At 39.1% G+C, this 23,977-nt stretch overlaps 2 protein-coding genes across 3 annotated transcripts; both read right to left on the bottom strand.

The window, feature by feature from the left end:
- Positions 1-518: 518 nt before the first annotated feature.
- Positions 519-4,381, bottom strand: LOC145498496 (uncharacterized). The gene has a single exon (XM_081478417.1). The coding sequence runs from the start codon at positions 4,311-4,313 to the stop codon at positions 519-521; it is 3,795 nt and encodes a 1,264-aa protein (XP_081334543.1). The 5' UTR covers positions 4,314-4,381.
- An 11,083-nt stretch (positions 4,382-15,464) lies between these two features.
- LOC145497058 (uncharacterized) lies at positions 15,465-22,734 on the bottom strand. 2 transcript variants are annotated; one of them, XM_081476852.1, is made up of 5 exons: positions 22,555-22,734; positions 21,976-22,353; positions 19,331-20,507; positions 16,915-16,948; positions 15,465-16,054 (listed from the first exon to the last, which is right to left on the bottom strand). In XM_081476852.1, the coding sequence occupies exons 3-5, from the start codon at positions 20,153-20,155 to the stop codon at positions 16,044-16,046; spliced, it is 870 nt and encodes a 289-aa protein (XP_081332978.1). In that variant the 5' UTR covers positions 20,156-20,507; positions 21,976-22,353; positions 22,555-22,734; the 3' UTR covers positions 15,465-16,043. The 2 variants fall into 2 exon arrangements, with proteins under 2 accessions (XP_081332978.1, XP_081332977.1); XM_081476851.1 differs by lacking the exons at positions 15,465-16,054; positions 16,915-16,948 and having other exon boundaries at positions 19,086-20,507.
- Positions 22,735-23,977: the final 1,243 nt, after the last annotated feature.

Below are 23,977 nucleotides of genomic sequence, written 5' to 3'. Positions count from 1 at the left end.
CCACCGTACACAAATTGTAACATTGAACTAGGGAATAAACTCTCTACATTTTTTCTAAAGTTTGCCTATCAAGTAAACGGCAGCGGTCTTTATAGCACACTTCTCAATAGTGGTAAGAGAACCGAGTGGAATCCAATTGGGAAATACATCTTACGTAATTCTAGATGGATGGGAAAAGGGAGCCATTTAAGTACGTGTCCTGTGGCAGCTATCGATTTAATCCAACAGAACAGGTGTGCCCTATTCGTGCTTTAATGGGGCCTGCTGATAACTAATCATATTCGACAATTTTATGATAGTTTTGATCATACAATAACCAATACTAGTCAGCAAAAATTTGTCCAAAACGCCTCTTTTTCCACGACTACTCAATATTGTACTTCGCCAATAGAATTAAATCTAGTCGCAAATCGAATGGTAAAATCATTCATTTCATGCAAAAGATCTTAGCGTGCGTGTCATCATAATCGTTGACAAGGTAACTATCAATTCTATTTAACTTCAGTTGTTAGAATTTTCTATGACCTGTCCGTCAAGCTGCGGCTTCCTCTACTGCTGTGTCGAGTTACAGATGTTTCAGTAGTTTCAGACACTGTGGGGAGTGGGCTGCGGCCTTCTCTGCTGCTGCCTGATGTTTCGGACATAATTGGTAAATCATCTTCTCGAGGTTCTCTACAAGGGGGCAGGTATCTCCTTCCAACACGGAAGGCTAATACTACCACCAGCACAGCAATGGGAACGCAAGACAAGATGTTAAGGAATATTTTGAGCCCGTCTTTTTCACCAGGGGTGATCGCAAGGCTGTTTTCGTAAGGGAAACTGGTCACAGCGATGAAGGAAAGTGTGGTCAGGAGTGCCACGTCAGATTTGTTCATCCAGTCATAACTCTCCTCGTCCTCTTCGACATCACGGGCTTCCTTGTAGGGCCTCAAGATTGCAAAGATCAGCAGGATCAGGATGCAGGCCACCTCCAGCAAAAGTCTTTTCACCAGACCTGCCGGCATAAATTCATAGATCACCAGGAGACCAAGCCGGCAGATAAAGTAGAAGGCCGCACACCAACGATATTGATCCTTAAAACAGCTTTGAAGTGCATCAAAGAACGGATTCCAGCGATTCAGGTTCAGGACTGGACGGAGACCTCTTGTCAGGAGCGGACGAAATAAAAGGAACAACGGAAAGAGTACTGACACGAACACCACAAAGAGAGTGGCGACAGTTCCATAATAGAGATGCTTTCCACTGAAGAACTCTATCTCACCATTGACGTAAAGCACGACCCTTGATCCAAATTTGGCAAAGCGCAGAATCCTGAGAGAAATATAGGTGATGTCTGTATAACAGAGTACAAGGATGGTGCATATGCCACGAAATGGAGCTTTGACCCGTGTGCTAAAGCACCAGTTTGGAAAAGCACTCACCATCTTCGCTAACAAGATCACAATTACTATGACGTACACCGGGATGAGGTACATTACCATGAGTTTGTCAGCATCATCAAGACCTTTGACCAAACAGAAACTGTTGCTCTCAACTTTAATTTGGCAGTTGGTTAAGGCTATGACAAATTCGCTAAAACTGTTAAATAGAAATCCGTCTGGTGCTAAGTATCTCATGACTTGGTAGGAGTACACCCAGGCGTTTAAGTACCCAGTAAAGACGTCAAGATCTATGAGCATGATCCCCATGACAATCAGGAGAAGAACCAGAGCAAACGGTATCAACAGTAACAAATACAAGTTCGTACATTCAGGCTTGCACCGTTCACTGCCAATAGTAACGCTATGATTTGCTTCACATTGTCCGCAGAGTATGCTCCTCTGTTTTCTACCCTGCCTGCACACTTGATCCTCATTATACAGATGGTCTTTAGCGCTTGAATTCCATGATTCGCAATAACCATCAGGGCAGACAAACGTGGAAAATTTGCCATTAACCTTTCCTGCCCAATATCCCTGTTTCACGTAAAGCCTCTTCCCATCAGGAGAACAGTGCGACACCCCTCTAGCTTGCTTGTCTTTGACTGGATCCATACATTTACATGTTCCGTTTGAAAAACGAAATCCGGCATGGCAGTTCCTTAACTTGAGATCCTCTATCACTGTACTTAAAATTTGACTTCCCTTATAGTTTAGATGCACAGAAAATTTGCTTCCTTCTTTTCCGCTTAAACTGATATCGGTAATGGTTCCATTCGTCGTTTGAAATAATGTTGACGTGGTACTGAGCTGCACTTCAGAACAAGAATTGGTTGCTATATCAATAATCCCTGGGACGAGATGTTTAACTTCGTCATACAATTTAACGGTTGCAGTAAAAATCTCACCTGGGGCAACCTCCCAGTCTGTTTTTACAGACTTAATTTCTATTGGGTCTGTCGCGACTTCACCCGAAAAGTTCGTGAAATTTTCAGGCAAGTTATCAAACTTGACAAACTTCCATCTTAGTACGCTGTTGTTTCTTCGATTTTCGCCCACTTGCCAACAGTTTTTAAGTGTATTGACATACACTGACATTCCTGAGGCGTGATGGGGTGCCCTGTTATCTTTGAAGATGACCGTTATATTCCATTCATCATAATGTATGGACGAGTTGCTGTACGCAAAGAAACAGGTGTGAATGTTGAATCTTACCAGGGGAGAACCAGGGGTTTGAATGTACATTGCTCCACCTTTGTCGTCGCATCTATTTGCTTCAAAGGTTGATTTTGCATTTTCGTGGAAAATAATTCTTGATCTGCCATACATTGCTATAGCGCCGCCTCTGAACCCAGTGTTGTTGATGAATTCTAACTGGTCATGAACTTCGAGGGTCGATCCATCTAAAACTAACGCAGACTTGCTATTGTTCCAAAATTTCGTGGTGCTTTTGAAGATCAGAGGCACCTCCAAACTGTAGAGAGTTCCTTGTCCTATTTTCAGTTCACCACGTTGAAGATCAGCATGATTAAACTGAAACACCGTGCCATTGTCAAAACAAACATGGTAAGGAATTTGCGGTCCGATGTGGTATTCATTACAGTTGTAAAGATACAGCCCCATGGCGGCCCCCACGTTTGCCTTGTTGCGCTGCCAAGTGGATTGCTTAAAGTGGAACTGAGTGACAGCTGGTGCTGGATGTTTGGTGTGCGCGATTGTTCTACCAAAGATGGAGGCACCACCTCCCCACAAAGCCTCGTTCTGAACAAATGAACAGTCGCTGATATTGAATTGGTTCAAAATAAGCCGCTTGTGCTTGCATTTGAGTGGCATGTTTCCAATGCGTACTGCTCCACCGGAGAAATTTGCTTTATTTCTCAGAAAGGTCGTTCCCTCCATCGTAAAGGAATTGTTTTCTGTCTTGTCTTCCATTAGTACTTGCAGACCCCCTCCCCAAGAGGCACGATTATCTATGAATTTACAAGCACTGATTCCTACGTTGCATCCAGAGGCATTCCCCTTGAAGAACAATGCCAATCCTCCACCACGGCTGAAAGGACGTTCCGGCGTATTAAGATCTTTGTTTTCACTGACATTTGACCATCTCGCTTCGTTTCTTAGAAAGTGGCAATCGGTAAACAAATAGTGGTTGTTGTGTTGATATGAGTCATGCTCGCTTGGCGTTACATTCACTGTGTTATCGCCGTACCTGTTTAAAATAACAAAAACACCGCCTCCAGAATGCACGTACCTGGGAAGTATTTCTAGTTCACTTCCTTCTTCTGAGATATCATTTGAGGCAGCTTTATTATCGGCAAAAGTACTGTCTGTAAAGCTCACAAAGCCGCCAACATCATACAAATTAGCGCCTAATCCTGGCGAAGACGAAATTTCCACATCAGAGATCGAGAGATTTCTGCAATATCGAAAATCTAGGGCTGCCATGAATTCTGCCCCCCGAAGATCTGGATAATTGTTCCTTCCATAAGAGCTCTCAAACCATCCGCCACACTTTAGTAACTTGATTCGCTTGAAGGAAATATTCTCGCTAAGAGTAAACGAGAGGCTTGCATTTGCATCACACGTTATGGTCACATTGTCTCGAGTTGAATTGGCCTGGCCAAACAGGCCAAACGTTGCCATTCTAGTAAAATTGTGGCTCTTTTTCATCGTGTAATTTCCCTCATCCAACTCAATCCTTGTCGAGTTGTGACCAGAAACGCTCGAGAAAGCCTTATTCAGCGTCTTGCAAGGCTTTTCTTGAGTGCAAGGTGATGAATCGTTTCCCCTTGGTGAAACGTAGATGTCGATTCCAGCAGCTCGGGCATTCCATAGCATTAGCATAAGCAGAGATCCTACACGTAATAGAGGGAACATGTTGTATTTATTGAGCATCTCCGCTTTTTAGAGTCGCGAACAATGATTTCATGAAGAATTATATCTACACTTGATTCGGGAAAAGCAGTGCTTCGTTTCCGAGAAGACGGAATTAAGGGATGTCGCGACATGGGATGAATATATCGTGTATTTCCTGTTTACTTGAACCCTCGGGCAATATTATTATAGATCGTTTTCACTGTCACGCAATAAAAAAACAAGAAGATCTGTTAGATCTTATAACCGCGCTTTTAAAATTTAACTGTTTGCTTAGCACTACCGTCGGAACGCAGTGCACATTCCAAAGTAGTCATTGATGATTCTTTTCTTACTGTAGACATCACATCACTTGATCAACACAAACTGTATTATTGCACCATCAGTGGTAGCCGTTGACAAATCTCCGATGACGTAATGATCTTAATCTAGAACTTTCTTCGGGATATGTATGGGCATGAACGATATGAACTACACGATAATAACACTATTAACAACACCTTTCTTTCTTAAAAGTCATGATTAAAATCAATTGGTGTTTTCCACGAGTAAAGGGCTAGCAAAGTAGTCACAAAGGCATATAATTTAAAAATAAAACTCTATCCCGACTATGGCAAGCCGTTTGTAGCAAAATTAAATCCTTGCATTATATGTTTAATCCTTTAAATAACGGTTTTATTTAAAGATAGAAAAAGACATTCAATCCAATGGTTAATAAAATTTTGGTTCAATTCAATCTTTTAATTTTCACGATTCAATCCAATACCTGGAATATTGATTCAATCCAATACCTAAAATATTGATTCAATCCAATACCTAAAATATTGATTCAATCCAATACCTGGAATATTGATTCAATCCAATACCTAAAATATTGATTCAATCCAATACCTGGAATATTGATTCAATCCAATACCTCAAATATTGATGCAATCCAATACCTGAAATATTGATTCAATCCAATACCTGAAATATTGATGCAATCTTCCTGGGCCGAGCGCGGCCAACAGGAACGAGAGTAACTGAGCACTAGAGAGCACTGAAAACATGGCGGGCGAAGGAGAACTAGATTTAGAAGTTGAGTTTCCTAAGTTTCTTGCAGACATCTTGGATAAAACGGAAATAATTTTTGAGAATTTTGACTCAGAAGTTGGAATCATGGAAGACCATTTCTTAAAATTCCTGTTGAGGTGCTCGAGGAACTTTGAGGACTAGGATTCATCTGGAACATGCCATTAGGGACAGCGCGTCTCCCAACCCCAAAATGCTTTGGGAATGAAAGAATATCGAGATCGAAATGTATCATGGACCAAAATATAACAAGACAGCGGGAACCTGGTCTCTAACGTTAGTACGCCTGGTTAATTTTATCATTTTTAGCGGGAAAGGTAAATCCTGAATAAATTTTTCACTTGAGTTGCTCCAAGCATTGTTCAATATTTACGTATAGAATTATCCTTGCAAAGTTGAGCCGTCGACAGGGAAAACCCAGCGCTTACAAGGTGAGGTGGTTTTCGAAAGCTTTTCGCCAGCCCACAACTCGGCGAAAAATTTCCTCGGAAGCGATCGACAAATTCAAAGCCATGACCTGGGACAATCCTTCTGACGATATGCTACCAAGTTATGGTAAGCTTTTTTTTTTTTTTTTTTAAAAACTTAAGAAATGACTTCGTGTGAAGTGATGTCGTGATGTGTAGGCTTATTTTTCCAGGTATATCCTAAACTAGTACCGGAACCGGCTAAAATATGCAATAAAGTTTATGCAATTTTAAAGATAAACAAAACGAAAATGCGTGCACGGGCCCGAAAAAGTAAAATGATTTAAAATGGAAAATGGGATATGCTTATTTTGTAGCTGAAAAAATGCGATTAAGGTTTTAAAAGGTTTCTTTTCACTTAAAAATTTTTGTGACATGGTGTCCAAGGGTGGAAAGGGAGTTGGGGGGTGGGGGAGTTGGGGGATGCCATCTCCAAAACAGTATCACAGTTTTGTTGAATTAGAAAGCAGTGACGCTTAGAGCTTTATAATCTTATATACATCTTTGTCTGCTAGCAGCCCACTCCAACTCTAGTTTTTGAGGTCTATTACCCCACTCCCTTAGAAAATATTTAATAAAGCCAGATGACAAGTATATCATATTGTTACTAATTAACAGGATTGACTGCAGATGAACTTGCCCGTTTTGCTGCATTGGGAATGCAAGGCTGGGTCTCTACTGATCACGTCACGTGGGTTTTAAAACAGCTTAACGACATGCAAAACACAAAATCAGAAAGACATCAATGCTGGAAAGGAATACTCCTTCTACCATGAACCAAATGCACCACCCCATGAAAAATGCAGGACATGTGGTTAGTGTAGTACAAAGATAGAAGAGTGCTTTTAGAAACCTTTTGACCTAAGTTTTCATCTATAAAATGGCCCTTGTGATATGATCAGTAGCAGGTTGTACATATTTTCTTGATGATTTGAACAGCTAGGGATAACTGTGCAACCTGACACTAGCGTAGCAGGCTACTGCCATATTGGCTTATGTTATCCACAGGTCTTTAGCTTCTTCACTGTGAAGAACATCATCACAATTTACTTCTATCAAAATGAAAAAGATCATCAGGGATAATGAAAACCTGGATCTACAGGTCCCTTGGCAAAATTGTTTGTTTGATGCTCTGCTAAATAGAGAAGATGATATCATTATTTAGAGCATTTAGTGTAGGAAACATTCTCGCACTAGAAAATATACGAAATCATTGCAGGTCAGACTAGTGAAATTGTAAAAGCTGATTCTAACTGTTTCTGGACAACCCATATGGAACATGCCAGTTCTCTTTCGATTGAAATCATTTTGTTATTAGCAAAAAAAGGACAGAGCAGTCATTCCAGACTATTCCAGCAGCTGGTATTAATAATAATATTAGACCATGTTTTTTTGATGTTCTGTAAAATAGAACAGGGATAAGCATGTGAAATCATTATTGGCATGAAGTGAAACTAGTCTTGTGTTTCACATCGTGCTTTGCATAAATATTTGATCAATCAGCTCATTTCCGTAGAATTTTTATCAACTTGACCCCCACCACAATATGCATGTACATGTACATTTACATGTAAGTACTGAATGGCACAGAGCGAACTATATTGATTTTGCAACAAGTTTACTATTAATTTAATACTTTTTTGCCGTACATGGCTTGAGTAACATTCTAAGGAAAATTGGACTCTGAGTACATGTCTGACATCTACTGTCAATATTGTCATATAGTTACTTCATATTGTTTTAGAGTTTTTACTGTTTTTAAGCAACAAATCTGAAACATTACAGAAACAAAAAACAGTTAAATATTATGATATATTATATTATATATTTTCAGGTTTTAATGTTGGTATGTTTGTGGAATTATAATCATGGGATTATGGTATGAAATTCTGTATTACTGCATTAAATACACTACAACCTAGTCGTTATGATTATTGTTAAACAAATTAAAGAAACTACACATAATTTCTACATAGACAACTCAAGCTAAGGTTCGTTTACTAGTAACAAATAGGTCAATGAATTGCAAGATAATAAATACCATGGTGCACAACTGATCTGATGAGCAAAAATTTCTGTGACTGAGACGCTCAAGAGATAATTCGTGTTTCCTTTCTGAAATATTTCGAGAAAATGTGGGCTGGGAGCAGGCCTGCAGCCGTCCAAAGGCGTGCTCTTATTGGCCGTTGCGCAGGAACAATAGCTATGACGTATGTAAGCGTTCATGTCCTGTGTTGCAAATCTCATTTTTAGGTAATTCTTTCATTCACATGTTAAAGGCGGTTTTGTATCAGAAAGAAGTGGCTTTTTTGCAATAAATATGTAACGTTTACATAATCCTTTTGTGAAAGCTGTCCATACGTAGCACTTTGGGTTCCACAGGGTGTATGTAAACATTCAAAGTGTGAAGATTCAACCTTTTCGACTGTACCTACTGTATCGACGGCTCTTTCTTTATGTTCCAACTGTATTGAATTTTCCGTTGTTCAGAATCTAGCACATGTACCGTTTTCACCTCACCTACCATACTCATTGTACCGACAGTATCGACAGTACCGTGCTGTACCGATTGTATTTTAATGACTGTACCTTATGTACCCATGTACAGTGCTTAGTGTACCCACTATACCGATGTGCCGACCGTACCGACCGTACCTTACCGTACCGATTGTACCTTACCGAGTGTACCCACTGTACCGACTGTACCGACCGTGCCGACCGTACCGACTGTACCCGTGGGCTGGTGGTCACCATCTGCGCTTTAAAGCTGAAATTAACCAGGCCTTTCAAGTGTTAGAGACCAGGCTCCCACTGTCTGATTATATTTTGGCCCACAATACATTTCGATCTCGATGTTCTTTTGTTCCCGATGCATTTTGGGGTTGGGAGACGCGCTGTCCCTAATGGCATGTTCATCTGGACAACGATAACAAAGATGATTGGAGTTTGGAGATGGACAATTCACAGAAGATTGACAGAGTATGGCTGAGAAGATATGAGGGGTTTCAACAGCTTACCTGACAAGGAACCTAAATCATTCAAGGGTATGGATATAATTTCATTGCAGGTTTCTTTAAGTCCATTGGGTTACGGGTTCAACGGAGAAGAATAAGAGAAAGGTTAGCAAAATTAGATCTCCAAAATACTGTCTTGAGATGGGGTGCGTAAATTCGCTTTGGCATCTGGATGGACATCACTCTCTGATCCGATGGAAAATACTAATTCGGCTGTATAGACGGATTTTCTCGGAGAATAATGTTTTTGAAATGTAGTGCCAACAATAAAGCAGAAACAGTTCTTGAATTGTTTCTGGATGCCGTTAAGAGAGACGGAGAATTTTGGCCTTCGAGAGTACGAGTAGATCATGGTGTTGAAAACGGTGTGTGCGATACAATGGAGCAGGTTAGAAGAGAGGAGAGGGGCAGCTTCACTGCAGGGCCATCAACACAACCAACGAATTGAAAGATTGTGGAGGGATGTTTCCGTTGTGCTTCCCACTTGTACTTTTACACTTTTTGTAGTATGGAATTGACAGGCATCCTGGACACTGATAATTCAGTGCATCTTTCCACGTTACACTTAGTTTTTCAACCAAGGATAAACCTTGCTCTTTGCCAGTTCACTGAAGCTTTCAACCACCAAAATGTAAGAACAGAAAAAAAACTGGTTGCCATACCAAATATGGCTTAATCATATGATGCAGCCTGAAAACCCCCTTTCAAATGGGAAGTCATATGATTTTGAATACTATGGTGATGATCCTGATGGTCCAACTCCATTGGGCAGTGATAACAATGTTGTAGTTGAAGAAATTGACCTGGGACAACATGATTCAGTGCAGTCATTTGTATTGGAAAGGCTAGATCCCTTAAGATAATAAAGTCAAATGGGAGTAGACATCTTCCAAGAGGCTCTAGAACTAGTGACAGTTAAACTTGGGCAACTGACAATTGCATAATACTACATGTGTGTGGGCTGGGTAAAGGAGATTATGGCCCTTAAAGTATTTTTGCAATTCAATTCACAACAGAAAACCTCACCCTGTATCAAGTAAATTATTTTCTCATCTTCCTTTTCATTGATATACAAAACTCTGAAACTGCTTGAATTACAGAATGCCTAACCTCTAGCAACACAACTAAACTGAAGAGAAATCAGGGCATTTGATAACTGCCATGTGCACTACTCTGCCTTGTAGATTTTTCAGGTGCTTATCAAAACAGATGTTAAAATGTTGCAAGGTTAATTTGTTATCTTATTTTCAAAAGTACCCAGGACACAAGACTAACCTCTTGGTGTACTGGCGTAATGGCTACTATCAGGACTCATGTCACTAGCCAAAACTAACTTTGCACCAGCTAGCCTTTTTCATACACAGCTTCACTGACTTTTTTATAAGAGTGGTCAATCTTGAACATTCCTTGTTGCATCAAAAATGTTAATAATAATCACTAAGAAAATTTCACTCCCACAAACGTGAATCCTGGTTTTCTTGAATATGCTTATGTTCAATCTCTGATGTACTTTTATCAGTGTTGCCATTTTCTTTTATCTCCCTTTAATAGTTAAATATTTGCCATATGCTTATTAAGGCAATTATTTCCATGAAATCCACTCATAGTTTCCCTGTTTTCATTAGTTTCTATTCTCTTCATCCAGTAGACCAGTACTCCATTCCATCATGATTGTCACAATGGCTATGAAAGTGCAAAATATACTATTCAAAACTTAAATGTGTGGCTAGTTGGCAGTAGTGTTAGCCTTGAGCCCTGGGTACCCGATAATATTCACAACAAATTGGTGCCATGTTTGTCATAGAATATCAAGAAAAACATCGTTTTTAGGAAAGAAGTACCACATGTGGCTTAAATAATGCAAAACATGAGACAACAACATTGAAAAACTTAAAACACATCCCAATGTTCAATGATTGCTGTCTTGTAAAATGTACAGGTTCTTATTTCAAAAATAACTTAAAGCCAGGTTTACACAAGCAGTTTTTGTGAGAAACATGTTTGACTGTGCACACGGCACAGCAAAAATTTTGTTTACAGTTCAAAGTTTAGTGTGCCAGTAATGATTGGACAGCAGAAATATGCACAATACCAAAGACCAATGTGGTAGCAAAATTTGCCACAGTTTATGTTATTTGCCACAAAAAGCTAGTACACACAGCTTTTAATAAACAAATATGTTTGTCACATAAAAATTGGTTAACTTACATCTACAAAAGCGGCAGTAATGGCATCTAAATTTTCCGTGTCCCTTGTGTATCGGTTGTAGCAATGTCTCATTTACCTAAGCAGACTAATGGTTTGATCAAGAACTTCGACGTGCGCTTCTGCAACTTCTGAGTCAAAATTCTCAAAAATTATTTCCGTTTTATCCAAGATGTCTACAAGAAACTTAGGAAACTCAACTTCTAAATCTACTTCTCCTTCGCCCGCCATGTATTCAGTGCTCTCTAGTGCTCAGTTACTCTCGTTCCTGTTGGCCGCGCTCGGCCCAGGAAGATTGCATCAATATTTCAGGTATTGGATTGCATCAATATTCGATGTATTGGATTGAATCAATATTCCAGGTATTGGATTGAATCAATATTTTAGGTATCGGATTGAATCAATATTCCAGGTATTGGATTGAATCAATATTTTAGGTATTGGATTGAATCAATATTTTAGGTATTGGATTGAATCAATATTCCAGGTATTGGATTGAATCGTGAAAATTAAAAGATTGAATTGAACCAAAAATTTTATTTACCATTGGATTGAATGCCTTTTTCTATCTTTAAATAAAACCGTTATTTAAAGGATGAAACATATATTGCAAGGATTTAATTTTGCTACAAACGGCTTGCCATACCCGACCGATGTATCGATTTTGGTCACTCCAGTGACCACAGACTGAAAACGAGACAGAAAATTGGCGTTACTTTCGATTCTCACCAAATTTGGACAGTGGGATGATCTCATCATTAGCCAATTACAGGCCATTTTTCAGCTCTTTTCGTCATATCCCCACCTCGGGGGAATTTTGGCAAGTTAGCTAATTTAGTATGCAAGCCACCGTAATGGCGGTCGCCGACGGCGAAATGTTTATTTGGTCAAAATTGGAGCAAAATCTTTCGGAGATGGAAGTCAGGACATTTGTAAGGTTACAGAAAGTAATTTGGGACCAGTAACTGGCTTCTAAGGCTGAATTTATCCAGGAGTAAGCTGTATTTTCGTTTTCGTGCCGAAAGCCATGCGATGAAATATTATCGGCTTGTTCCGCTGTCTTGTTCTGTTTTTTCTCTTGGTCTTTTTTGTAGCCCGCCGAGGCCAGTCTTTCGTCTAAATCAGTTGAAAAAAGATCGAAAAAGATGTTCCCATTCAAGTTTAAGCTCTCAGGCGATAATTCTGGAGTTTTTTGGCCGAAGCGTCGGCTTTGTTATGTTCGTGTTTTTCGGTTGCTATGGGCGACCGTTGCGTCCTTTGTTAGGTCAAATCTGGGGAGTGAGATCACAAAAACATTCTAATTAATTCTGGTTTTGTTCGATTTCGCTGAAATTTTAACATGGTAAAGCTGGATTGTTAAGGAATAGATTTGTGGTAGCTATTAACGCTAAAGTGATATATCGCTTCGAAGTCAGGGTTTTGAGGAGATTTTTTTGCAACGTGTGGGTTCGACAGGGGCAGGGGCGAACACTCTGCGCGCCTGGCACTTTTTTTGTGTTTGGATCATCCAACAAAAAGTGACGTCACATCCGGTAAAAAAGCAAGCTGAGCGGCAAAGTAAAATTTGACTGCGACATAATCGTTCTCCCTGTAAGTAAAACAGCAATATTTCGCAATCGGCGGGATATTTCTAACGTTTTATTTGGCCATGATATACAAAATTTTGTCTTCTTCCTCGCCATATCATTTGTTTGAGGAACAGAACAATTATTTAATCAAAAAGACGCCGTTTTGAAGGCGTGTGTTTTTACGAAATGTCGTCGTTTCTTCGTCGCTGAATTCCCCAGGAGTCATCGTTTGCGTGGAAATAATGAATTCTAGGTAAGTTGCACTCAATTCAAATATCCTATTCTTTTAGGTAGGCATTACACTGAGAGAAAAGCGCAATGTCAGTTTTCTACCCGGGGGAGAACCCATTTAACAGAAGCCCAGTTTTTCAAATTTACTATTGACAAACACTTGAGAGTAATGAAGAGTTGTTACAGTCGAACCTCGATTATCCGGACTCGTCGGGACCACGGTAAATAGTCCGGATAATCGAGAGTCCGGATAATCGAAAACATGAATATTAATGAGATAGATATGTGAACAAAAGGTATACAGCAAAGAAAACATCATTTTAATTGTGAAATCTACACAGCCTGTATGTATTTGCAAATAAAAACTTTCAGTTCAGGTATTTACAAAGGTCTAAAATGTTCAAGGTTGTTTGTTTGTTTCAAAGACTTGTAGCTTGATCGCATTGCGAAGTCCATCATTCGTCTTAGCTACATTAACTGCACAGGGTCAATATCGTTCTGTGATTCCATCCACGACAAGCATTTTTTGAAACATTGCGCTGCCTCTTTAGTCGATACTATTTTCTCGTCCTCGCCCTCATCTTCCTCATCGCTGCATACACTTTCGCTTTCCGTCGAATCTCCGACAACGGTGGCTAAGATCTCTTCATCATACATCTGCGGTGAAGTCGGGAGCTCGTTTTCCAGTTAAGCCAGTCTTCCACATCGTGAGCATTAGGCATTTCCTCATTGTCAAGTTGCTGTACATGTTCCAACATTTCGACCATGGACTCGGCGATATTATCGCACAGGATAATATGCTGTTTCAACAGTGTTTTGAAAGGATTATTGGGCTTTTTGCGACTTTGAGTTTTCAAGATCACAACTAATTAATATTCATGAAAAAATTGGGACCGGAGAAAAAAGTCCGGATAATCGAGGTCCGGATAATCGAGGTTTGACTGTAATCGTATCACACTGTTAGACCCACACACATAACGGGGCGGAACTTTCTTGCCGATCGACACTAACTCAAATTCTTGGTCCTGCTTGTGACTCAAACCGGTATCTTAACTTTTCCCTTGGTAATCCCTTAATAATGGTAAACGCTTCCTTTAACACGTACATAAGCAGGCCGTGAACCCCTTAAATATAAATAAGAGGATATTTTTATGGGCGATTCGGTAATCTGGGCATCTCGTTTTTTTTGTTTTTTGTTTTTTGTTTCAGTTGTAATGTAATTTATTTTTCTGTTTCAACAATGTTAAATGTCAGTGACACTATAAAGTTTCAATACACCCCCCCCCCCCACCCCCTCTGATCCTATGAGGTCAAGCATGCACCTTTAATTTCTTCGGTTCCTTTCATTTGCCTTGTTTACAGACCAAGTTCCCTATCTTTTAATCCCTAACTATCATATGTATTTGCAACTTATTTTGAAAGGTTACTTAGACATTTTGCCCTATTTTCAGTCTGCTTTCTCTATATAAGCTTACATCAAGACATTTCAGTCCCAGGGAATGAGAGAACATTAACAATTCTGACAATTCTCTCTTATAGAGTTCAATTATTTTAATGCATCACTCTTTCAGTGTGCGATCTTAAGCCCGACACCCAGCCATAAAAGGAAGTCTGAGAACAGGCAATAGCGACAATGACACTGCCAGGCTGGTGAGTTTTACAAGCTAATGAACTCATGTCTGACAATGATGAGTGATCATGGTGCGGTGGAACTGAACAACCAGAATTTGCGTGACATTGTTAGTGTTAGTGTTGTAAACGTGATTGCTAGGTAGTCGTGTCTGTGAACTTGGACCAGACCAGGAAAGAAAAGGTTCCATATTAGAAGTTGACTGAGAGCGACAAGTTTGTACTCACAAACTGAAGAAGCTGCCTGATCAGACCAGTCTTAAAGCAGCTTCATCACTATTTATTAAGAGTTCCTGACTTGGGAGGACTCCATGTAATGACATATATGGGGAGGCTCCGCTCAAACGTTTTCAGGCTTCAGGTATAACTATTTAAGGGTAAGGAATTTCTGACAAGTTGAATTCAGGTCTAAAATATTATGTTGTTGATAATCTCTCATTTACCCTACTGAACCAGAATGAGGGGATTCTGTTATATTATTCAAAAAGACATTTTAAAACTTCTTTCTAGGCTGGGTTCAGAAAAGGGATGCAGTATTCTTAAATAGGCTTGTAAAGGGGTACCCTTTTACAATGAATTGCCTACAAAAGAGGCACCTCTTCTGTCAAAATGGCACCAATGTATACAAAGGGTCAGGGGTTGGACCTTGAGATGGAGCTTCCCTATTTAAAACCATGTAGAATACCCCCTGCCTCCCCCTCCTTGTTTAACAAGGATGTTGAATTTGTTTTGTGGAAAAAGGCAATTGAAAAAAAATACAGTGCCAAGGGATTGAGTGATTATCAATGTAAGTTACCATTTGTATTTTGAATTAAAATGGGCATAACTTTATCCACAACAGTATAAAATAATGACCATACTTTGCAGGTTCATAGGGAGACTCAAACTGATAATGAAAACATAACTTTTATTTTTGCCCCTTCCTTTGTACCTTGTGATATTTTTAGGGAAATTCTCAAAACGTCCTTGCCCAAAGAAAATAAAAAAAGTAAATAAAAATCACTTTTTTTAATCTTGAAAATGATCCCTGAGATTAAAACGTCCTTTTTATGGCTAGTTATTATCTTACAATGTGTTGTGAAGAAACTGCTCATAGGAAAATATGAATGTTCCACAAAAAAAAAAAATGAACAGAAAAAAAACAACAACAACAAACTTTTTCAGAGGAGTTCCTATATTCTCCAACTTACATGTAGGGTAATAGAATTTGTTTTTACACTTTCACACTGAAGAAAACACCACAGAAATGAGAATCATTGATATTGTGTCTGAGCTGCATATTTTTTAAATGGCAACATTTCCCATAAAATTTATACATTATAGTCTTGCCAGTATGAGAGCATACCAGATATATTTTGGAGAGAGGAGTACTTATAAAATTAATACAAACTGGTGTAGTTTAATTTTCCATTTAATTTTTGTAAACCTCTTACAGAATGCAACTTTTGGTTAGGTTGCACTTCACTGTCAAGGAAGAAATCACACCAGGGTGGCTTTGTATCTTTATTATGATTTCCATTATCAGTACAAAAATCACACTTGGACAGGTCTCTTGTGGGTATTTGCTCATTTACCACCTATAAAAAAACAAGATATAATGTATAATTTTTACCTGTGCTGTAAAGTTTTCAAATCAGTTTGTTTTCACTTTCAGAGTGGTTTTTAAAAAGGATCACAAGCACACCACCAACCCCTAAGTCCCTATTCCCACCCTACAACAGTACAGTCAGGATCCCATATCAACCCCCCAACATAACTTACCATAATGCTCCTATACTACAATACAATCTTTTTCATATTTTGTACAGACAGACCTAGATTCAAACATCAGATCTCTGACTTTTTGGTCCACTTCATCTCCACTAAGTCGTGAAAGCAATCATTGCAAATTTCCTTATATTTGCTGATCTCATTTATTGTTGCTCTCAGATTCCCCCTTCCCCTTTGATAAAATTAAATTGGTTTAAAAAAATAAACTGGTTTAAACAAATTAAAGCACAGGTAGAAATTGAGCCATAAAATTACTATAATTTTAGTATGAGGATATTGAAATATAACTACACCATTAATATCCATATGTGCTATTGTAAAGACAGTTTAACTACTTAAATTGACCTTCATTGTCAGAGACAAAAACCTAAAAACATCTAAATACAGGTCAGTGAGGATATTGCCAGTTTTGCTTTTGCCAACAACCACTCTGCCTCAGAAATATAGAAAATAATGACAATAATAACAAAACCAACCTCTGTCAATTCAATAACCACACCAAATTCCCCTCCAAATTCCTTACAGTAAAATTACAGTAAAATTTTGTCAACAGCATAAATTCAACTCAATGCTTTAAAGTGCTTCTGTCATTAAATTTTTACCCCTTGAGTCAGAATTTTCAGGTGTATCACATCGAATTCCACAAAAGATTAAAAATGCAGTTTACCTTTTGCAAATATTTGCATCAGTTCCAAAGATATCTAAGTTTGAAAAATATAAATATGCATATGAGGTGACTGATGTTGTCATACACTCAACCCAATATTACATCAGGTTAGTAGGCTTATAGTTAGAACTACAGGCTTCCCACCTATGGCTATAAAAATTATATACAGCCTGTATTTTCCCATGGCAACTCACTCTTTTCCAGACCCCTCTAACCTGATTTCACTAATTCAGAGATTTTCAGCTTGAAAAATGTTAAACAAGGCTACGACTTCAACCTTGCATATTAATATGCTTCCTGGATCGTGCTGATGAGGCAAAATGGAAAGCCAAAGGTGGTCAGAGAAGCCTATATCAGGGAAGGTTGAAACCCAGTATGTTGCCATGGTAACAAAACTGTTATGCTCATGTCATGGAGGACATCTGCAAATTTCATCATAATAGCACTTTAAGCACTGTCCCTAGGAGCCCATGGTCCCTTGTATCTGGACAATAGTTCAAAACCTACCTGGGGTGGATGATCTAAATGGTAGATGGGAGACTCCCAGAATATTGAGGAGAGTTGCTAGAATGATTGTATAACTATCTCTTTGCAGGTACTTATTAGACACTAACACTACTAACAAGACTGGGTTTGGACAATAATTATTTTGTTCTTTGGATACATGTATAAAGGAGAAGGTCACTCCATAAAACATACATTTTATGTCGACGCTAATGAAAACCTTTCAGCATCTAAAGTGCAGGTTTTCCTTATAAAGTTCACCTCCAAAGAAGAACCCAGACCAAGTTTTCATGACATCATTCCATCTGAGGGATTTTGTCCCAATGGCTTCTGACAAGCCTTTTGAATACCACTATGGGTTATGGCTGCTCTTGAGACATATTATTTTGAGCTAAACATGCTCTAAACCCTAAAATATAGCATTGAAGATAGTGAAGAGGATAATCGCTTGGGAAAAAATAGACTTTGCTGACCTTGTGACAGATGCCAAGTCAGTTGCAGGTTCTTCTCCTTCCCGCCAATTTTGAGTTGGACAGAATGAAGTCACATGAACACAGCCTGGCTGCCAAGACAGTTGCAAAATGGTGGCCTCTGAAGTCGCTTCTTAATTTCGAGACGAAGTTCTCAAGGATAGCAGGCACTTCAGAGGCTGAACCTTTGGTGAGTGGAAAAGCTGAATATTCACTTGCTATAAGTGAGGACAAAAAAAGTAAGCTTTTTGGAGTGACCTTCTCCTTTAAACTGAAAACATTTGAGCAAAATGCAACAAAATGTATAGTAAACCTGGGCCAGTTCAGTATGATTTATTACAAAATTTAAATCAGCCACAAAAAAATTGTTAGCAACTGATATTACTTTGTGAAGGCTTCCGGAAGGGTTATACTTTAATAAAGCACCTGCCAGCAAGTACTATTTTGGTTTACAAAAGGAAGACTCTTGTTACTGCTTAGGAAACTGTGTTTGATACAGTTGGTGTCAAAATATAATGGCTTTGATGACATGATAATAGAGATTAATCAGCCTTGGTAATTTCAGGGATACGGGATATCCAATCTCCAAATAATAGAGTTATGGGACTTCACTATCAAAGTGATGCCTAATGCTTATTATAAATTGTGTACATTTACTCCTAAAATGTACAATCCAGAATTTTGTTTTGTGGGTAATAGCTCAAATTCATTTTGACCTCTATGAAGTAAAAATATTCTAAAAACAACCAACACTGACAATTTTAAATTACAGTGGAACTCTGTTAATCCGGTTGCCAGTGGGCCACAAAAATCTGACCACATTAACAGTGTGGTTAAAGGGGTTCTTTAAATAAGAAAATGACCGACTGACTGAGCTTTTGTTCAAGCCAGAATAAAGTGGCTGTAATAACAAGGAGGCTATGTGAATGGGTTGGCTCCAGGGGGCGGTAAGATGAGAGACCCTGGGAACGAGGTTGCACAATTTCTTGACTTTATCCACTGAATGGTTTTCATAAACCAAAATAGTACTTGCTGCCAGGTGCTTTATTAAAGTATAACCCTTCCACAAGCCTTCACAAAGTAATATCAGTTGCTAAAAATTTTTTTGTGGCTGATTTAAATTTTGTAATAAATCATACTGAACTGGCCCAGGTTTACTATACATTTTGTTGCATTTAGCTCACATGTTTTCAGTTTAAAGGAGAAGGTCACTCCAAAAAGCTTACTTTTTTTGTCTTCTGAGTGCTGACTTTCCAATGCTTTCATATAGGATCAGCTTAAATAATTGCTGACAAGAATTGTTTTTTGGATGCAACGGTTCGATGTGTTCTATCAAGAAACTTTCCAACCAATGGTACAAATTCTTGTCTACTACCTTGCGAGGAAATGAAGTCAGTTACTTTTTTTCGCTTTGTTTTCTCTGAAACTTTCTGTTTACTGACCTGCTTCTTTAGCTTTTCAACCTCCCTTGCAACAGCCACCCTTTTGTCGTAGGCCCATGGCTTCCATTTATTGCCTGGACTAGCTCCAAAAGTCCCTTTTACATGAGTGCAGTCAGCAGTGCTCACATTTCCAAAGGTTGAGAAATATCTGGCACGTAAAGATAGTTCTCCAGCAAGGAATGCAAGCATTTTAAGATTGTTAGGAAACTCTGCAAACTTAAAGTTGATGTCTTTCCCATTAATACTGTAGGTTTTGCCCTTGACAGTGGTCATCTCTTGTAAGAGGTGCTTCACATACCTTTGTACGGGAACAAAACTTTCAGAACAGTTAGCTCCAAAAATGAGGAAGTTCTCATTACTGCTTAGGATATGTTGTCCCCTATTGAGAAAACTAACATTCCAAGCAGTGGCTGACTCATCTTTTCCAAAAGGGGCACCATCCCCCCCAAGAACAACCTGAAATGTGTTAGGTGTGTTAAACCACAACAACCTCTCCTCTGTTTGTTGCTCTAAAGTTAAGTACAAAGAGGCAAGTGATGGCAGGAAATCTGTTAAGTATCTGAAACAGCCATTCACTTTTTCTTCCTCTTTAAGATCTGCACAAAACACTTCTCTTACATTACCTATTTTGCCAAGGTCGATGGTTTTTACGTGCTCCATCAGTTTGTTGTATGGGAGCAGGGATGGAATTTTACAACCCATTACTTTCAATCTTTGTTGTTTAGACCCTTTCTTAACTCCCTTTTTCATAGAGATGGATTGATACACAGACCTGTACTTAGCTTTACCCATCACTCCCTTACAAAAATATGTTACGCAACACATTTTCTTGTGACTTTTCAAAGTCTTTTCCCTTAGTGTTATAGATTTGAGGGAAAACAGTTTCACAGAATTTTCTCTTTCGTGAAACAGTTGTGACTAATTGTTTCTTACTGAATTTAGTACACAGGTTCTCTACTAGTCCTACAGCAGCTGGTAGGTGGTTGTTCGCTTTCCCACCATGAATTTTGAGTGCCTGTTCCAAGGTTTCAGTCTGTCTTTTTCTCATGGTCCTTTTAGATATCTTGACATTTCCCTATTCATCACTTGTTACTGACAGCTGCCTATTTTGAATGGCTGCAGTATGCTCACAAATAGTTGCCTGTAGTCGGTTTTCCTTGTCAGATAGATCATCCAGCTATTAAAAACAAAACAAATCTATAAATTAAAGCTTGAAGAGTTTTTGTTCAGCGTCCACAAACATGGCACAGGTAAGACATACATGGTGTAGAACAGCAGCAGATTGTTACCTGCAATATTTTCCCTTTGTTTCATTATCAAATTGTTCAAATTTAATGGTGAAAAAACTATTCTGAGGTAAAAACATTTTATGCCCCACATACAGATTCTTCTCGTGCAATTACAAACTGTAAATTACTGAGTATAAATTGCACTTGTCCCTTCGGGCTCGTGTAGTTTTGCTAGCCTTTGAAAAATTTACTAGTGCGTATGCATTCCAAATTACACTCAAAATCATGTGATTACCTATACTAGTGAAAATAAATATTCAATGCAAAACTTTGGCTCTGTGAAAATTTCAGATTATCTGAGTGTAAAAAATAGCAGTTTAATTGGGGCTTCAACAAAACACTGACCCCCTACTGACCCCCTTAATGACCCCTTAACTGACCCCCTTAAAAATCATCGGGAAAAAATACAAAGCGTAGTACAAATCAAGTTCATACAATAAAATCATGTTACCTGAAAGTTCCAAGATGGTGGGCGAGTGTTGCAAAGGTCTGGCACTTTTCTTCGTTTGTTACAAGTACAGGTTTTGTTCACGGATAAGCGAGCATAAAATAAGTTGAAACATCAAGGATGATATTCGTACCCATTAAAAAAAAGGAGGGAGGAAAACAACGAAGGAACAAAATATGATTACAAATGTAACATGAGCAACACGCTTGCATATGATACACAAACCGGAAGTTGTTTTGCAATGTAGTTCCTGGTCTCTCAACCCAGCGCTGTCAATTAGGGCGACAAATGTCAAATCCAAACAGGAGTTCTTTGAAATCGTTGAACATGACGTTTACATTCATTTTCAACGATTTCAAAGAACTCCTGTTTGGATCTGATTTGTCGCCCTGCCCTAATCGACATTAGCGAGTTGAGAGACCAGGAACTGTCCCTGCTGACTACATTGCAAAACGACTTCCGGTTTTTGTATCATACAAGCGTGTCGCTCGTGTTACATTTTTAATTTATTTTGTTCCTTCGTTGTTTTCCCCACTTCATTCTTTTAATGGGTACAAATATCATCCTTGATATTTTAACTAATTTTATGCTTGCTTATCCGTGAACAAAACCTGTACTTGTAACGAAAGAAGAAAAGTGTCACACCTTTGCAACACTCGCCTGCCATCTTGGAACTTTCAGGTAACATGATTTTATTTTATGAACTTGATTTGTACTACACTTTGTATTTTTTCCCGATGATTTTTAAGGGGGTCAGTTAAGGGGCCAGTAGGGGGTCAGTAGGGGGTCAGTGTTTTGTCGAAGCTGGTTTAATTGCAACACTGAATTAAGGGTTTAAGGAGATCCAGTTTGTGGTAAACCGAATCGGATTTCTAATGGCTATTAAAAAAACGTAAAACGTTGATAACCTTCTGCTGAAGTCTTCGTCCTTTGGCTTTCTTTGCCTGAAGATCTCTTGTTGCGGTCAAAACCTTTTCATGTTCGAGGGCAGTTCTTTCTCGAAGCTCTTTCAGCTCTCTCATCATAGTTCCCACATTGAATCTTGCGTACACTTTTTTCTTCCGAGTAGGCATGCTATGTTTTTCGAATTATTTCGCATTGATAAGGACGCCTGATGCTGACTTTTCCTCCCAAACGAAATTTGATCTTCTAGCCACAGTTTGGTTTCGTCAGAAAGGACCGTTCCACAGTTTAGACTTATTATATGAAATCTTTAACGCGGATCAGCAGGACTTTGAAATCCACGATAAGATGCTTCAATTTGTCTTCATGCGCGTCCTCTCCGCCTGCCGAACAGAAAAAAAATTCCTAAATATCGGCGCTTAATGCAGATTTTAACAACCAAAAAACATAGGTTTCTTCTTCAGGTACTCTTCTTCCCAGAACATCCAAATTTACGATTGAATAATCGTCCACGCTAAAGCCTTTTGAAGCCTAAAATGCTCAAAAATACGAAACAACAAGAGGCAAAGAAGTTTTCACAATACCTTGACGTGCAAAAGCTCGTTTCATCGAGTAAAAAACACCAAAACATGCAAGTTTGGTTCCACCTGAAAGCTCCAGTTTTCAATCATCTTTCTTCGAGGAGCATTTTTGGCAGTATCCGCTTACTACATAGCACTTTGGGCGCAAAGTTAATGATTAACATAGCAAAGAAGTAATTTAACCCCTACCCCTACGGGGGAAATAACCTCCCGCCATTTTGAAAACGGATTTCGCGGCCACATTTTGAGTCTCCTGTGCCCACCGTCTCCTGAGAGGTTCGCAACACCTCGTGGAGTTTTCAATTTTGTTAAGATCTATTGTTCGTATTCTTCAGTGTTATGGAGAGACCACCTCATTTTCTCTTGCTGTTATTGATTTATTGTAGAAAACAATCGCTCTCCTTTATTTGTTTTCAAGTAATGTCCTGATTGGTTGACTTTTTTCCGACTGGTCAGGTTAGAGTTAGACTGCAAAACAGTCGTTTTCGGACGTTTTCGGAAGGCGCGAAGGGCCGTAAGCGCGATCCTCGCGTGTGAAGCACGCGAGCCTCAGACGCCCGTAGGGTGTTTGAGGCGAGAAAACGACTGTCGGCTTTTCATACAACGAATTCGTTCTAAGCGGGGGTCGTATACTGTCACCAAGGTGACAGAAATTGCTTGACAGCTCCACCCACATCTTCCAACGGTTATCAGTCAGACGTGACCTTCAGCGCAAACGCGTCTGGACAAAACCTAAGTTTTGGTGGACGTCTCGTTGCCGACTGTGTGCAAAATTTACCTGAAAAAGTGAAACCTTGCAGCAGTCCACTCGCAAAAATTATCATTTTACTTTCGGTATGTACGGCCAGCTCACTAAATACATTGGCATTAGATATTCCTTGAAATCTATAAATGAAGACGTTTGTTGGGGTTTTCAACGGCCATTCGCATGCATGACCCCGAGACTAGCTAATCTACACGCAAACAAATTATTTCTGCACGTATTTTTCCTGTTTTTCTTGGGGTTACAGACTGAGCAATACTTAATCCTATAAAACTTATAACTTATTACCTTACAAAATTGTAAGGTTTAGAAGACGTTTAATTCTTGTTCAGTCCGTAGCCCCAAGACAAATACGTGCAGAAATAATTTGTTTGCGTGTATATTTGCTAGCTCGCGGGGTCATTCATACATGCGAATGGCCGTTGAGAAACCCGACCTGCCCGTCTTCAGTTATAAATTTCAAGGAATATTGCCAATGTATTTAGTGAGCTAGCCGTTCATACTGAAAGTAAAATGATAATTTTTACGAGTGGACCGCTGCTAAATCGCTCAGAAGCGCATCCAAGCCAACGTCGTCCGTTTTCCCGCGAGAATTACTGTCTTTGCTGTGAAACTGAAACGGCGTCTATATCTTTTTGATGAAGTGTGAGTGACATTTGATGA

This window comes from Orbicella franksi, chromosome 9 (genome assembly GCF_964199315.1).
Source record: "Orbicella franksi chromosome 9, jaOrbFran1.1, whole genome shotgun sequence".
Classification (NCBI taxonomy): Eukaryota; Metazoa; Cnidaria; class Anthozoa; order Scleractinia; family Merulinidae; genus Orbicella; species Orbicella franksi.
The sequence above is the reverse complement of the archived record's forward strand: the minus strand, read 5'-3'. Positions and strand labels throughout refer to the sequence as shown.

Bases quoted from the DNA above. Each gene is read 5' to 3' on its own strand.
- LOC145497058 (XM_081476851.1), bottom strand. From the start codon at position 20,155: ATGTGTTGCGTAACATATTTTTGTAAGGGAGTGATGGGTAAAGCTAAG.
- LOC145498496 (XM_081478417.1), bottom strand. From the start codon at position 4,313: ATGCTCAATAAATACAACATGTTCCCTCTATTACGTGTAGGATCTCTG.